Genomic DNA, 15,504 nt, shown 5'->3' with positions numbered 1-15,504 from the left:
AGAAATAATCAATATTTTAAAACATTATTGATAAATTTAAACAATAAAAGAATTTCCAGAAATAGAATAAACTTATATCAAGAGTGAAAAATTATATATCTATTCATGTTTAGCTATATGTATTATACTAAAAGTGAAATAGTGATAAAGAATAAATAGTCAAGTCGCAAGTTAAGATTAAGCCATTTTATTATTTTCTTTTCATGGACATAATTTCAGCTATTAAAATTAAAACATTAGCACGTAATACAAAAAAGTAATTAATAAAGACATATAGATTTCAAAACAAAATAATACACATACATGTTTTATATTTTCGAGTAATTCATAAATTACTATTTAGAATAAAATATGATATTATTTGAATTATAGGTACAATAAAAATAAGACAAAGCAATTAAAATAGCATAATAGAGAAAAGAATGATTAAACAGGAGAATAGACGGGTATTTATTTTGAATTTTCTTTTTATATAAAGAAACTAACTAAATGAATTGTCAAATATTATTGATAACGTAACAATAAATGAATTTTGAGTAATAACATAAAAGTGTAAAATAATTAAATTACAACAATAAGGACAATCTATTTTTACCTATAATTTAGTAAAAAGGAAGTAATAGCGATGATACTAGATTGAGTGTCAAGTTTTTAAAAGTCAAATAATAGTGCAAAAATACTAAGTAATGCATAAGCAATAACAATTAGTAAGAAACTAAAAGAGAAAGAAAAATGTAGAAGGATAACATTTATTTGAATTTGATATAAGAAATTGTTTGAAATTATGAAAAGTAAATTCTTAACAGATAAAATAAAAATAAACTATTGAACAATGAAAGAATTCCAATCACATAGTAAAACTGAAAAATATAACTAATATCAATTAAGATTATCGACAAGTATCAAAGTTACATTGGATCAGCAAAATTAGCCTAAGAAGTTTATTAATAAAAAAATATTTACAACAATGTATAAATTTTCTCAAATATAAATGAATAACTTTAGCTATAAGTCTGATAAGAAACCCTTTAAAATATCAAATAAAAATTAGCCGGCAAGTGAACAATCGAGTTTGAAGATTTGACAGTGATAATTTAACATATTTGATACTTTAATATACTCAATAAAATTTGCTAATTTTTTTTTTTTGTATATATATCGCGCATCGCGCGGGTACAAATACTAGTTATATTAAAAAATATCTCATGTATAACAAAAAGATAAAAAGACATCATTTAGAGTTTTTTTAGTTAGAAACATTGACTCTAATATCATGACTATTGATATGTCTAGTTGGCCAAAACGACCGTCGAGTCATCTATTTTGAATTATGAACACATAAGGCCAAAATATATGGGCCGGGCGCACATACGTGGCAACCTAGTAGCAATGGAAGAAAAAGCATAACATGCCGCCATAAAAGCTTAGATTCGAAACATTAATAAAACACCGCCATCTGTTCCAAAAACATAATTATCAAGAAAAGTTACAACAAAAACAACTTGACTTGTGATTGCCACGTGTTCATTTTCTATTTGAAACAAAAAAGAAAAAAAAGTGTAGAGTCTTCTAGGATGGCCAAAAGGAAAAGAATAAAATATCTTTGGTGGAGACGTAGAGTAAATTGATATTCCCCTGTTAGAAAAATTTTGGTCATTTGAATATAAAAAATTTAAATTTTTCATAATAAAAATTATACGTATATTTGAAAAATCACAATAATTAAAAAAGACGTGATCGACTTTCGAAATTTTAATTATGTCACATAAATTGAGTCAGAGCGATTTTTTTTTTTTTTTTGGGAAAGAAAAAGAGGAGGTCGGTATTTTTTTTCGTTGTGGGCCCCTATAGAATAAGTATATATATAAAAGAGCCCCTCTATTTTCTCGAGTATTCCATAACTGCCGTAATACTCTTTTCTTTCTGTCAACAATTGTTCTTCAGATTTTCATCTCAAATTCTCTCTAAGAAAAGGTAAGTTCGCTAAAATCATTTTACTATTTTTTTTGTTTAAAATCTGAAATTTTGTGTTTGCTTTTAACATACTTATGATTGTTTTATTCCTTTGTTTATTATTATTTTTAATTGTAGTTTTTGGTTATTTGGAGTATTGATTGATCTAACTAGGTGAAGTATCTGTATTGATTTATTTGTTAATTTTTTTTTTTGGTTGAATTTTTTTTGTTTGAAAGCTGAAATTTTGTGTTTACTTTTCATATATTGATGAGTGATTTATTCGTTTGTTTGTTTATTATTTTGTTGATTTTTTTTTTTTTTGCTTAGAACTTTTTCGTTTTTATTATAGTTTTTGGTTATTTAGAGTGTTGATTGATCTAAACTATGTGAAGTATTTGTATAGATTTATTCGTTTATTTTGAATTTTTTTTGGTTTGAAAGCTGAAATTTTGTATTTACTTTTCATATATTGATGATGTTTTTATTATAGTTTGAGGTATGATTAATCTAACTAGGTGAAGTATCTGTATTGATTTATATTGTTATTTATGGATTATGCGTAATTTTTTTTTCGTTTTGTTTAGTTTGTATTATGATACTGATGATTTAAGCTAGTTTATTATTATTATGAAACTGATGATTTGAATTGGATATTATTGGAGAAGATAGTGGTAGTTTTTTTTAAGATGTTCGCTAAAATCGTTTTTCGATAAGCTGATAATCTGTTTTTCCTTTTCATAATATTGATGAGCGATCTATTTTTTTTTTTTTTTTTTTGATGTAATAGTTTTTGGTTATTTCGGTGTATGATCGATCTAGCTAGCTGAATTGTCTTTACCAGTTTATGTTGTTATCCATGGATTCTGTGAGTTTATATTATGATACTGCTTGAGCCGAGGGTCTTTCAGAAACAACCGCCCTACCTTTCAAGGTGGGGGTTAGGTCTGCGTACACTCTACCCTCCCCAGACCCCACATGGTGGGATTATACTGGGCTTGTTGTTGTTGTTGTTGTTATATTATGATACTGATGATTTAATCTAGTTTATTATTGTGAAACTGATGGTTTGAATTAGATATTATTGGAGAACTTGATGGTGGTTTTTTTAAGATGTTCGCTAAAATGGTTTTGCTGAATTTTTTTGGGTTTGAAAGCTGAAATTTTGTGTTTCCATTTCATAATATTGATGAAAAGCGATTTATTAGTTTTTTTAAGATGACCGCTAAAATGGTTTTTTTTTTGCATTTTTTTGGGTTTGAAAGCTGAAATTTTGTGTTTCCATTTCATAATAGTGATGAGCGATTTCTTAGTTTTTTTAAGATGACTGCTAAAATGGTTTTTTTGCATTTTTTTGGGTTTGAAAGCTGAAATTTTGTGTTTATAAATCGCTCATCAATATTATGAAATGGAAACACAAAATTTCAGCTTTCAAACCCAAAAAAAATGCCCCAAAAAAAAACATTTTAAGATGACCGCTAAAATGGGTTTTTTTGCATTTTTTTGGGTTTGAAAGCTGAAATTTTGTGTTTCCATTTCATAATATTGATGAGCGATTTATTAGTTTTTTCAAGATGTTCGCTAAAATGGTTTTTTTTGCATTTTTTTGGGTTTGAAAGCTGAAATTTTGTGTTTCCATTTCATAATATTGATGAGCGATTTATTCGTTTTGTTTATTTTTTCTCTCTTTTTTTAAATAGTCTTTGGTTATTTCGGTGTATGATCGATCTAAACTAGGTGAAGTATCTGTATAGATTTATATTGTTATCTATGGATTCTGTGTAATTTTTTTGATTTGGATGATTAAACAGATGATTTAGACTAGATATTATTATATAATCTACTTTATGTGAGTTACCTTATTAAGCTGCTTAGCTAAACTCGTTTTCCGATTTTTTATTTTTTTGTTTCAAAGCTGAAATTTTGCGTGTGCTTTTTGCATACTGATGAATGATTTATCCGTTTGTTTATTTATTATTATTTTTTTTTAAATAGTTTTTGGTTATTTGAGGTATATTGATCTAACTAGGTGAAGTATCTGTATCGATTTATGTTGTTATAATGTTATCTATGGATTGTGTGTATTTTTTTTTTCGTTTTGTTTGGTTTGGTTTGGTTTGGTTTAGACCTTGAAACTGATGAATTAGAGTAGATATTATTATATAACTACTTTATGTGAATTACTTTTATTGGAGAAATTACTGGATTTTTTCTTTTTTTAAGAAAGTGGTCGTACACGCTATAACTGAAAAGTAGTTATGATTAATGAAATTTGCTTAATCAGAAAATCTGGTATCAAAGAGAAATATGGTTGACCTTTTTTTTTTGGGGGGTGGGGGTGTACCAAAGAGAAATTTTGACGCCATGCTATGCTGGATTTGACAGAGTTTATTGTAGTGAATTATAAAATATGGGCGAGATTTGTTGAAGTTGAGTATTTTAATGTGTAGTATAGTGTTCATGGAAGGTTGGTACAGAAATTCTCCATCCTTGTTTTAAAAAGGCATGTAATTTATTGGGTTTGATTGATAGTCTTCTTGGGTAAAACATTAAATCCACTTGCTGTTTCATATTGCTTAGTATTTATTCTTTCGAAAAGCAGCAAGTGAAAGTGTTCCCTTAAAGGAAACAGAAGAAAGAAGATTTTGTTATAGTTGTAGTAAGATTCTTTTCATTGAACAATCAACTACTGTAAGATGTTAACTATTTTTTTTAATATTAAATGGAGAAATGAATATAAAAAAGGGAGATGTATATTTCAGTAATCAATGAGGCAGTGACCAAATATAGTTTCCATTAACGTTAGAGCGATATATTGCCCCTGTAAATGATTTATTGGCAACTATACTCTTGGCCATGTTAAAATTTTGAAGTAGTGAAGATTTTAACAAGCGTAGATGTCGGTTGTGGCAGTGGGGAAAATTGAATGTTTTAGAAAGCTCATGGAAATTTCCTATACTAACTTCTAAATGGATATTGTAACTGTACCCTAAAATTTGGGGTTAGAAAAACAATAAAACTGGTTCTGCCCATCATTTGTTTAGCACTCAATAGCTGTCATTGGTTTATTTGATGGATTGGGTATTTGTTTTTTATTTGGTGTTAGCTTTACTTTATTCTTTGTGTGTACACTAATAATCTGAGGAACTTTGAAATACAGGTTGATAGACAGTGATGTCTGACGGTCACGGTAACGATAACGATAAGAATATCGAGATATGGAAGATCAAGAAACTTATAAAGGCACTTGAAGCTGCTCGAGGAAATGGAACCAGCATGATTTCTCTAATTATGCCTCCACGGGATCAAGTTTCTAGGGTCACTAAGATGCTTGGAGATGAGTTCGGAACTGCATCAAACATCAAGAGTAGAGTGAATCGTCAATCTGTGCTGGGTGCAATCACATCTGCTCAACAGAGACTTAAACTCTACAACAAGGTTCCACCAAATGGGCTTGTGCTTTATACCGGAACAATCATGACTGAAGATGGGAAAGAGAAGAAGGTTACAATTGATTTTGAGCCCTTCAGGCCCATTAATGCATCTCTATATCTTTGTGATAACAAATTCCACACAGAAGCCCTGAATGAACTTTTGGAATCTGATGACAAGTTTGGGTTTATTGTGATGGATGGAAATGGGACACTTTTTGGGACATTGAGTGGCAATACCAGGGAGGTCCTTCACAAGTTTAGTGTTGATCTGCCCAAAAAACATGGAAGAGGAGGACAGTCCGCACTTCGTTTCGCTCGTCTTCGGATGGAGAAACGTCACAACTATGTGAGAAAAACAGCGGAGCTTGCAACCCAGTTTTATATCAATCCTGCCACCAGCCAGCCTAATGTCTCGGGTTTGATACTAGCTGGATCAGCTGACTTTAAGACGGAGCTTAGCCAGTCTGATATGTTTGATCCTCGTCTTCAGGCAAAAATTTTAAATGTGGCTGATGTTTCTTATGGAGGGGAAAACGGTTTCAACCAAGCAATTGAACTGTCTGCTGAGATCTTGGCCAACGTGAAATTTATACAAGAGAAGAAATTGATAGGCAAGTATTTTGAGGAGATCAGTCAGGACACTGGAAAATATGTTTTTGGTGTTGATGATACCATGAAAGCTCTGGAAATGGGTGCTATTGAGACCCTTATTGTGTGGGAAAATCTGGACATGAACAGGTATGTGCTGAAAAATAACACTACCGGAGAAACAATCATCAAGCACTTGAACAAGGAGCAAGACACTGTCCAAAGTAACTTCCGTGATCCTGAGACAAATGCTGAATTAGAGATTCAGGAAAAATTGCCACTACTTGAGTGGTTTGCGAATGAGTACAGGAGGTTTGGTTGTAGTCTGGAGTTCGTTACCAACAAATCACAAGAAGGATCTCAGTTTTGCCGTGGTTTTGGTGGCATTGGAGGGATTCTCCGATACCAGCTTGATATTAGAGCTTTTGATGAGCTTTCTGACGACGGTGAATTTTATGAAGATTCTGAATAGCAATTAAGAAACTTCACAAATACCAGTGCAGGAGTGGAGCAGGAAGCCTGCACTGGTGCGCGAGGGCTCTCGCGTGACTCGGCTGCTCATGTACGTAGTGAAAAATTATTCAGAGATCTGCAGGTCAGTGAGTGTCATCTTGTTCTTGAATGTTAGGTTTTGATCAGCTTAGCAGTAAAGACCAACTTTGATGATCTAACCACCTGTGTTCTTTCGTGTGCAAAACATCTCTGACTGACTAGAAATATTTCCCTTATTCCATTTCTAATATGCTTTTCTTTTTCCTGGTTTACTAGATGGATGACCTGCATAAAGAAACGGAGTTGCGAGTAAATTCTCCGCCTTTTTCTGAGCAATATGAAGGCTGTTTTCATCTCACAAGTGCTAGTGCGGGAGCGGAGCAGGGATCTGGCACTGGTGTGCGAGGGCTTGAGCCTGATTCGGTTGTTCATGTGCTTACTGACAAATTACTGGGAGCATTTCAGGTCAGTGAGCGGAGACTTCGTCTTGCCCTTGAATGTGAAGTATTGGTGAGCTTAGCAGTAAAGATCAACTTTTGATGATCGAACCACCTAGTTCTTTTGCATGCAATGTCTTTTTTTTTCTCCTTTCGTTTTGCATGCAATGTCCCTTGATGATTGGGAATTTGCGTCATTTCCTTTCTAATGTTCGTTTCTTTTTTCCTGGCTTACTAGATGGATGACCTGCATGAACAAATGAAGTCTCTAGTAATTTCTTCTTGTTTGTCTGAGCTATATGAAGGTCACTTCTATTTCATAAATGCCATGCCGGTTCAGGAGTCGAGCAGGAAGCTTGCATTGGCATGCGGTCTCGTGCCTGACCTGCCCACTCATGTGCTTAGCGATAAATCACTCGGAACTCTTCAGGTCAGTGGGCAGAGACAGTCTGGTTCTTGAATGTGAAGTTGATTGGTTTAGCAGTAAAGATCTCCTTTGATGATCGAACAGCTTAGCTTATTCTGCATGCAACGTCTCTTGAAGATTGTAAATGTATGCATCATTTCCTTTCTAATATTTTTTTCTTTTTCGTGATTTACTAGTTGGACGACTTGCATGAAGAAATGAAGTAGCTAGTAATTTCTTTACGTTTGTCTGAGCAATTCATCTCTGAAGTGGCGCATCCCCAGTGTAGCAGTGGAAGAGTGAAATGCGTGAGTACTATCATATTATCTAGGAAGTTAGGAGCTTAAGTACTATTAGTATCATCATATTATCTAGGAAATGATATGTGCAGTGTGATTATGTTGAAGTCAGTACTACGTAATGGCAATGACTATATGACTGGTATGCCGTGGGATAGACCTATTTATTATGACAAAAACTACTATGATATTATCTATGAAGTTGGGTGTTTTGAACTAATATGCAGTATGCTTTGGCTGGACTCATTAGAATGTTGATCTCCGTGACTATCTTATGTTGTGAGATTGTGTGAGTGGTTGTCATGGTCTGATCGATACAAGTACTAAATTGGTCGATGATTGAGATTGCTTTGATCAGCATTATGATATCGCTACATTTTTTTCTCTCCTCCTTAAATGGACTGTTTTTAATCTTATGGCTCATGAATAGTGTCTGTTTTGAGTTTGGACTGTTCGACAATGGCCAGTTTCGCTGAAGTATTTTGTAATGTTTGTGAAATTCATGTTATGAGATTTTGTGACTTACTTATTCTTGATATTGACCAATACCAGTTTTGAGTATCATTGGGATATAATATTGATTACTTGGGCAATATACTACAGTATCTATGTATCTTTGGATGCACTGGTTTTAGTTTAATGATCACTTGATTATTAAAAGCTCTAGGATATATTATGCCCATGAGAAACTGTCTAATTTGGTAGACTTGACATGTTCGTAAGCTAATTTTTATTGCAGTTGACAAATAGGTGGGCTTTCGTTGGATGCAATATGGGTTCAATTGAACTCACAATTTTGACAAGGATAATAGATGCAGATGTATGAATGAATTTTTCAACAAATATTAGATTCTAAATCGATAATCTCACAAGTGCAACGGGCTTAGTGGTTAAAAAAAAAATCATGAAGTTGGAATCTTGAATATTCCGTGAAATGTGACACATTTTATGTCACAAGTTTTGAAAATCTTTTTTTTTTCCTTATAAAACACCATCACATAATTAAGAGGAAGTATACTTTATAGTAACCAAAGAAATAAAAATAGGTGATGGATCTCTCGAAGTACAAGGAAACACAGAAGTTCTACAATAAAAGAAAACATAGTATCCAGAGTAGATATAACAAATCCATTACGATAACTATGCCTCAATCTCGAATAAGTTGGAGCCGGCTGAAGGAAGAATGCAACACAAGGATTCTCTAGGGGTTGGTCATGCTAGTATGGTCTTCGTCCAAGTACGCTTAACAACTATAATAACTATGCCTCAATCCTAAATGAGTTGGGACGAGCTGAAGGAGGGACACAACACGAACTTCCTAGGAGCCGCACTTCTTAATATTTTTTTCGCTCAAGCATGCTTAATTTCGGAATTCTGATGTGATCCACCGTCCAACTTGCGCAAAATCAATGGAGCACCATGTTGAGGTTGAAGAGTGATAACTGTATGAGGAGCATGTGCATAAGATGGAGAGAGCTCAAAAGCATAGTGTTGTAGAATCATTGCAAGTGCCATTTTTGCCTCTAACATAGCAAAAGTTTGTCCAATGCATATTCTTGGTCCCCAACTAAATGGAAAATATGCAAATTTACCCTTTGTTGCTTTATTAATTCCTTCACTAAACCTCTCTGGATTGAACTCTTTTGCATCATCACCCCATATTTCATTGTCATGTTGCAAATAAATTGCTGGTAACATTAGTAACATCCCTTCAGGCAGTGACAAGTTTCCTAATTTGGTCTGCTTGAGTACCCTTCTACCAATCATAACCGCTGGTGGATATAACCTTAGAACCTCATTGAATATCATTGTTACCTGTTGAAAGAAATAAGTAGTGAAAATAGTGAAATGTCAGCTGTTTGGTACGACAGAAGTCATCCATAGAAAATGTTCTCAATAGCGAATATTTTTCGGTGTTGAGTGGCGAGTGAAAAATATTTTTTGAAGAAAAGAGTGTGTTTGGTATATATACTGTAATATGTTTTTCTTGAAAAGTATTTTTTTTCGTGCAAAATGTTTTCAAGTATTTTTGTTGGTGAGTGAAAAACATTTTCTGAAAAAATATATGATCGATTAATATTAGCATATTGAAAAGCTTTTAAAAAGGGTACCTCGGTACATGAAGCATTTCGCATTCATGCAGGGTCTAGGGAAGAGCTACACCCCAAAAGAGGGGTAATGTAGGCAACTTACACTGACACAAGCATCAGATAACACCGACTTGAACCCATTACATATCAGTTACAATAAAGACAACTTTACGGTCGCTCCAAGACTCCCCTTCATATCGAAAAGTTTCTTGGTGAATATTTTGATTTAAAAAGTTTTTAAGTGTTAGTTGGGGCAGGTAATAGAAGTCTAAGATAATCGAAGAAAAATGATTGGCGCCCAAAAGTCATTTTCTTTGTTTTGATGGAGAAATGTCTTCCAAGGTAACTGACTTCAGCAGGAAATTGACCTTCTAATCACAAAGAGCATTTTCCTGGAAAATGACTTTCGTTGTATAAAACACAACTCAAATTTTGAATAACCAGAATTTGTACTTACAACTTTCAATTGATTCAATGAGTCATAGTCAGGTTTGTTACTCCCAAATACTTGATGAACCTCTTGTCTAGCTTTTTCTTGCCAATCCAAATGCTTACTCAATAAAATCAAAGTCCAAACAAGTAATACTGAAATAGTCTCTTGACCGGCAAAATAAAACAATTTGCATTCTTCAACCACCTCATCAATTGTCATACCAAAGTTCTTGTTTTCATGCATTTGTATTTCTTTGAAATTTGAGTCCAATAATATACCTAATAAGTCATCTTTTGTAGCTTCTCCTTCCTTCATTTCCCTTATTCTTTTGTTGATAATTCCTAACATTAATGATCTTACTTCATTTGCAATTTGCTTCATCCTCTTGTTCCTTTTTGTTGGCACAAACCTATTGATAAAGCATATACCAAGTATAAAGGGTTAAATTCACGTATGATCATTAAATTAAATATAATATAGTTATAAAGTCATGAAACTATTATTTGGCATATTAAAACAATGGAGTTTTACTCAATATCTAACAGTCTAGTCACAAAACTATCTTCTCTCTATTCGTGAATTGCTCGGAAAATACAAAAACCGAAATGCCAAATATATGGCGTCGGTCAATCCTTTTTCTCCCTTTTTTTTGTGGTTTCATTTAATTTTTGTTCTTGTCATAAAATATATGCAATCAAAAATTTTACATGATGAACTGTTTATTTTCTGTCGTTTGTATGTTTTTGAGCTGGAAATTTGACCTTCCGATCGTCTGTATCTTTTAAGCAATTCAAACATAGTTCAATCAATTTAACGTGACAAGAAAATGATCTTCTGACGTTACTGCTATCATAGATAAAGTTTAGTCACCGCTGATTTTACTCATTAAAAGGGCAGCCCGGTGCACTAAGCTCCCGCGATGCGCGGGGTCCGGAGAAGGGCCGGACCACGAGAGTCTATTGTACGCAGCCTTACCTTGCATTTCTGCAAGAGGCTGATTTTACTCATTATATCAGTAAAGTCACAAACTATTTTTTATTGGTATATATAGCAGTATGATTATATGAAATGAGCTTAAATGAAGAAGTTAGCATTCATATAGCGACCATAACTTATTTGGGGTTGAAGCATTGTTATTATTGTTGTTGTATAGTATATAATTTGTAAGTCCAAATTTACCTCCATCCAGGGACATAAAGCCACCTTGCTGCTTGTAAAATTAAATCAGCTAGTTCTTTTTGAAGCTCAAATATTTGCCTCCCTTCTTCATAGTTACTACCAAAGGCAGTTCTTGAAATTGCATCACTTGTCAAAGTTTCCAAAAATGGCCACACATCTATCTCTGATCCCTCTGATGAAACTATATTTCCCCATTTGCTGAGCATGTCACAACAACTCAAGTAGAATGCTGGTAGCATATGCTATATACACAAAAAAGTTCAATTAATCATGGTTATTAAGACTCAATATAAGAGACTTGGATCGAAAGATACAAGTATCCAATTCTATGTATTATTCCACTCTTATCTATTATTATCCAAAAGTAGTCAAGTCATTAATGACAAGATGAAACCAAGAAATAAATCTTTAAGTGCAAAATTATAACAGAATCCCTTAAGATCAAACAATTTCATTGAATTGAGTAGGATTGTATGTGTGATAGCATCTATTATCGGAGATTTCGGATTCGAGCCTCCTATAAATGGAGTCGCCTTTGGTAGGGTGCGGTTTACCCTTAAAATGGGACTTCCCGATGTGAATCCCGATTAATCCGACCCTAAAGCGGGTGTCGAACATTAAGTGAAAACTTCAATAAAAAATAGGATATAATTTTTTGATTTTCCACCCGATGTCCGGTATCTGTATTAGGACCCAACTAAATCTGGATTCGTTCCGGAAAATTTCACATTTAGGAGATAATGTACTCACTAACACTAACAAAGGCGACTTCGTACCAGGACTCGACCCAAAAACCTCTGATTAAGGACAAAAGTATACTTATCAAATTTAGTATGGTAAAGCTATACCTTCAATTTGTCAAGGTGAAATGCAGGGTTGATAATTCTTCTATGCTTAGCCCACTTCTCTGTTTCATAACTTGCTAGTCCTTGTGCTAGCAACCTAGTGATTGGACTGCTTTGAATCTTCTGGTAAATGTAACTTTTTGATAAAATTTCCCTTATTAATTCAGGGTCTGTGATGAACATTGTTGGTTTTGGCCCCAACCACATAAAACAATTCTTACCTACAAGATATGAACCAGCTAAGATTAGAGAAGACACATATCTCACACTAATAACATCTTCTAAGGATGTTAAAGAGATGCAAGAATTAAACTGAGCTCTATTTTATATCTAAGACACATTAAGTGTAAAAATATTTTATTCTATCAATGTAGTTTAACTTGTGATAGCATGTTAGTTACAGTACTATTTTTATCAGATTATCATTAAAGCTTATTTTAGAGATTTACGTGTATTTACCGTATTGTGTAAATGTTTTATATACTGCAAGTGCATAAAACTTCAAACTTGAAAGAGTTTAAGTTATATAGACTAACCGCGTAGCTTTCTTCTTACTCTATCAGGTTAAGGTGACTCGAACCAATAATTTTTATATCAAATCCTGATATGATAACCTCGAAAATAGATAAAAGCATGGCATAATCAGTTAATTAAATTGATACTGTAAAAATTCCTTGTAGCAGTGCCCACAATAAGGTCTTTTCATATTTCCAGTCTTTTCTCCATATACATGTTATGGCATGACATGTTAAAGATCATAAGTTTCGAAATTCTTTATTTCTTTCTTAAACTTCGTGTTCTGTATTATCCGGACTCTTCAAAAATGTCGATGAATGTGTGTCGGATCCTCCAAGAGTAATACATGCTTGAAAGAACTGACACGGACACAACAATAGTTTTGGAGAGTCAAATCAATATATATATATATATATATATATATATATATATATATATATATATATATATATATATATTGTATACGGTAAAAACCGGATATAAGCAAGACCGGTGAGACCGGGGACCGGAGATAAGAAGAGACAGGCATGATCACCGAGTCTTCCCTTAGAACTGGTGATATTGCACCGGCTACGGTTGACCTGAGAAAAGTGAAGCGAATTTGTTTGGTCTGGTATCACCGGACCAAACTCCGCATCACAGCCAGTCCGGTTTCAGCATGACCGAGTTGATCGTGGTCGTTGGTCCAGTTTCAGCATGACCAAGTTGATCGTGGCCATTAGTCCGGTTAATCAGTTCTAAAATCGCCACGCGTCAACATCGTTCTGTCACATTGTACTGACAACCGTACCGGTGTTAGACCGTACAGCCCAATCTTATCCTTTTAGGGTTTACTTTATTCTAAGAAAGGTTTTATGTTGGATGCAAGGCCCATAAGGCAAAACTATAAATAGGAGGCATTTCCCTACTTTTAAGGGTTAGTTTTTCCAAGATCAAAAACAAGGTAATAAAAATTATATATTGAAGCTCTCTCTCCTTTGGTCCGGATCAATGGCATTTTATGCTTATTCTTCTAATATAGTTGGCTTAATCATAAACATTTGTATCTTGATTCGAATCACTAACGCATATGTTCACATACATATGCTATAACACGCAAATCTATAATTATTTCCTATAAACCCAAAATAGATTAAAGTTCATCCACATATCCTATACCTCACTTACAAATTCAATTGGTTACCTAAATTCGAGGTATATATATATCCAATCAAATTATGTCATATAAATTAAAACGGAAAGAATAACATATTACATACCATATTGCATCATCAACTTGGTGAAGTGAGGCAAAACTCTAGACACATAGTCATTAGTGAAGTTAATAGGCTTAGATTTTGCTTCTTCAACCATTGTATTAATCTCCTTCATATCTCCAAGTAAAAGCTTATAAGAACTTCCTTTGAAACCTTCCCTTTTGAGTCTTTTTTCCATTTTTTTTGGATGAATCCACACCCAATTCAAGAATTTCCATACCCATCTCAGAATAATTATCACAACCACCAACGAAACAGCAACTTTGCTATTTATCTGCACCATTTTTTTTTTTAAATAATGTTTCTAGTATGGAGCTTTCTTTTATAGTGTCCTAGTACTCTTTGACATGTAATCCAATATATAGTGGTTGTGAAGAAGAATGGGTCGTCTTATCAACTGAAGTTTCATAATACAATCAAGGGAGTGTTTGGTTTGATTGAGAATATCAAAAAGTATTTTTCCAAAAAAAGAAAAAAATCATTTTTTCGTGGGTATATGGCGAAAAGCAAAATATTAGCGACAAACAACTTTTGTTCTAAACAACAAAATCTCATTGTTAATTTTATTTAATGATGGATTAGTGATGTATTGTCAAATGATTAAGGTTAGTTACGGCTATGTAACACCATATTAGCGATAAATTACGTAGAATTTTTTTTTTTTGTTATGATATTGTTGGCAACATTGTTTCTCATTAAAAGAAAATCACTTACTTCACTGATAGATGGAAATTATTTTACTTCATAATTATCTCAAACTTTAACTTCATAACACTGCTTTAACCAACACTTAAATATCATTATAAATATTTAATACTCAAAAATTTCATCTCGACACAGTCCAGTTTGCTAATATTATTATCAGTCTTTCATAAATGTATTTTCCTAAAATATTTTTTACTTTCTAATCGTATATTGAAAAGTATGTTTTACCAAAAAAATAAGTTTATCTTTTGAAGAAACATTTTTTTTAAATTACTCCATCATGCCAAACACGCCCTAATGTCAAAATCAGTGCAATAAAGATATTAATGATTTATGACCGATCAATGAATACACATCGCAGGAAATGAGAAGTTTCTTCTTTTACTTAACCAAGTTGTCTTGTACTGTTGGTTGACAAGTACATATTTTCTTGTTTATATATACTCCAAGGTTGACTAGAACAATAATTTAGTTTGGGGGTTTGGGGTTGGGGGGGGGGGGGGGAAGGAGGGGAAATAAAGTGGACCACCAAGAGTTGTGGGGCATTGCTGGTTGGATATGATCCGTCTACTCTTACTTAAAAGTTTTGGGTTCGATTTGAGAGTACAAAAAAATTGATTGAGAGTTACTCTCCTTTTATCGGACTTTAGACCCAATGCAAATTCAAATTAATTGAGACTCTAAAATCAGTATTAATATATATTTTGGGACAAGATTAATTCGAATTCATTGAAAAGTCTCACTTGGGGGTAAGGCCCTCCCTACGATTTAATTCTCAAAACTTAAATCCAAAATTTCTTATTAAAAATAAAGAAATACTTATCGTGCTGACAACATACTTTGAAACGCACCTTAAAATTTTTAATTTTTT

At 33.1% G+C, this 15,504-nt stretch overlaps 2 protein-coding genes across 4 annotated transcripts; one reads left to right on the top strand and one right to left on the bottom strand.

The window, feature by feature from the left end:
• The first annotated feature begins 1,818 nt into the window (after positions 1 to 1,818).
• On the top strand, positions 1,819 to 7,829 carry LOC132602897 (eukaryotic peptide chain release factor subunit 1-3-like). Of its 2 annotated transcripts, none has more exons than XM_060315701.1 (5): positions 1,819 to 1,974; positions 5,114 to 6,570; positions 6,744 to 6,932; positions 7,143 to 7,334; positions 7,508 to 7,829. In XM_060315701.1, the coding sequence occupies exon 2, from the start codon at positions 5,128 to 5,130 to the stop codon at positions 6,445 to 6,447; it is 1,320 nt and encodes a 439-aa protein (XP_060171684.1). In that variant the 5' UTR covers positions 1,819 to 1,974; positions 5,114 to 5,127; the 3' UTR covers positions 6,448 to 6,570; positions 6,744 to 6,932; positions 7,143 to 7,334; positions 7,508 to 7,829. The 2 variants fall into 2 exon arrangements, with proteins under 2 accessions (XP_060171684.1, XP_060171685.1); XM_060315702.1 differs by having other exon boundaries at positions 6,744 to 6,977.
• A 779-nt stretch (positions 7,830 to 8,608) lies between these two features.
• LOC132602896 (cytochrome P450 CYP72A219-like) lies at positions 8,609 to 14,278 on the bottom strand. Of its 2 annotated transcripts, XM_060315699.1 has the most exons (5): positions 13,932 to 14,278; positions 12,160 to 12,377; positions 11,312 to 11,553; positions 10,157 to 10,541; positions 8,609 to 9,424 (listed from the first exon to the last, which is right to left on the bottom strand). In XM_060315699.1, the coding sequence occupies exons 1-5, from the start codon at positions 14,209 to 14,211 to the stop codon at positions 8,960 to 8,962; spliced, it is 1,590 nt and encodes a 529-aa protein (XP_060171682.1). In that variant the 5' UTR covers positions 14,212 to 14,278; the 3' UTR covers positions 8,609 to 8,959. The 2 variants fall into 2 exon arrangements, with proteins under 2 accessions (XP_060171682.1, XP_060171683.1); XM_060315700.1 differs by lacking the exon at positions 12,160 to 12,377 and having other exon boundaries at positions 13,932 to 14,070.
• Between the last annotated feature and the right edge of the window lie 1,226 nt (positions 14,279 to 15,504).

Source organism: Lycium barbarum, chromosome 7, assembly GCF_019175385.1.
Source record: "Lycium barbarum isolate Lr01 chromosome 7, ASM1917538v2, whole genome shotgun sequence".
Taxonomy (NCBI): Eukaryota; Viridiplantae; Streptophyta; class Magnoliopsida; order Solanales; family Solanaceae; genus Lycium; species Lycium barbarum.
The sequence above is the reverse complement of the archived record's forward strand: the minus strand, read 5'-3'. Positions and strand labels throughout refer to the sequence as shown.

What these genes read in the sequence shown, in the direction of transcription:
- LOC132602897 (XM_060315701.1), top strand. Translation starts at nt 5,128, where the DNA reads ATGTCTGACGGTCACGGTAACGATAACGATAAGAATATCGAGATATGG.
- LOC132602896 (XM_060315699.1), bottom strand. Translation starts at nt 14,211, where the DNA reads ATGGTGCAGATAAATAGCAAAGTTGCTGTTTCGTTGGTGGTTGTGATA. An exon ending in CAAGTTGATGATGCAATATG is followed by an intron (nt 12,378 to 13,931) that starts GTATGTAATATG and finishes CATATCTTGTAG; the next exon opens with GTAAGAATTGTTTTATGTGG. An exon ending in TTCACCTTGACAAATTGAAG is followed by an intron (nt 11,554 to 12,159) that starts GTATAGCTTTAC and finishes TTGTGTATATAG; the next exon opens with CATATGCTACCAGCATTCTA.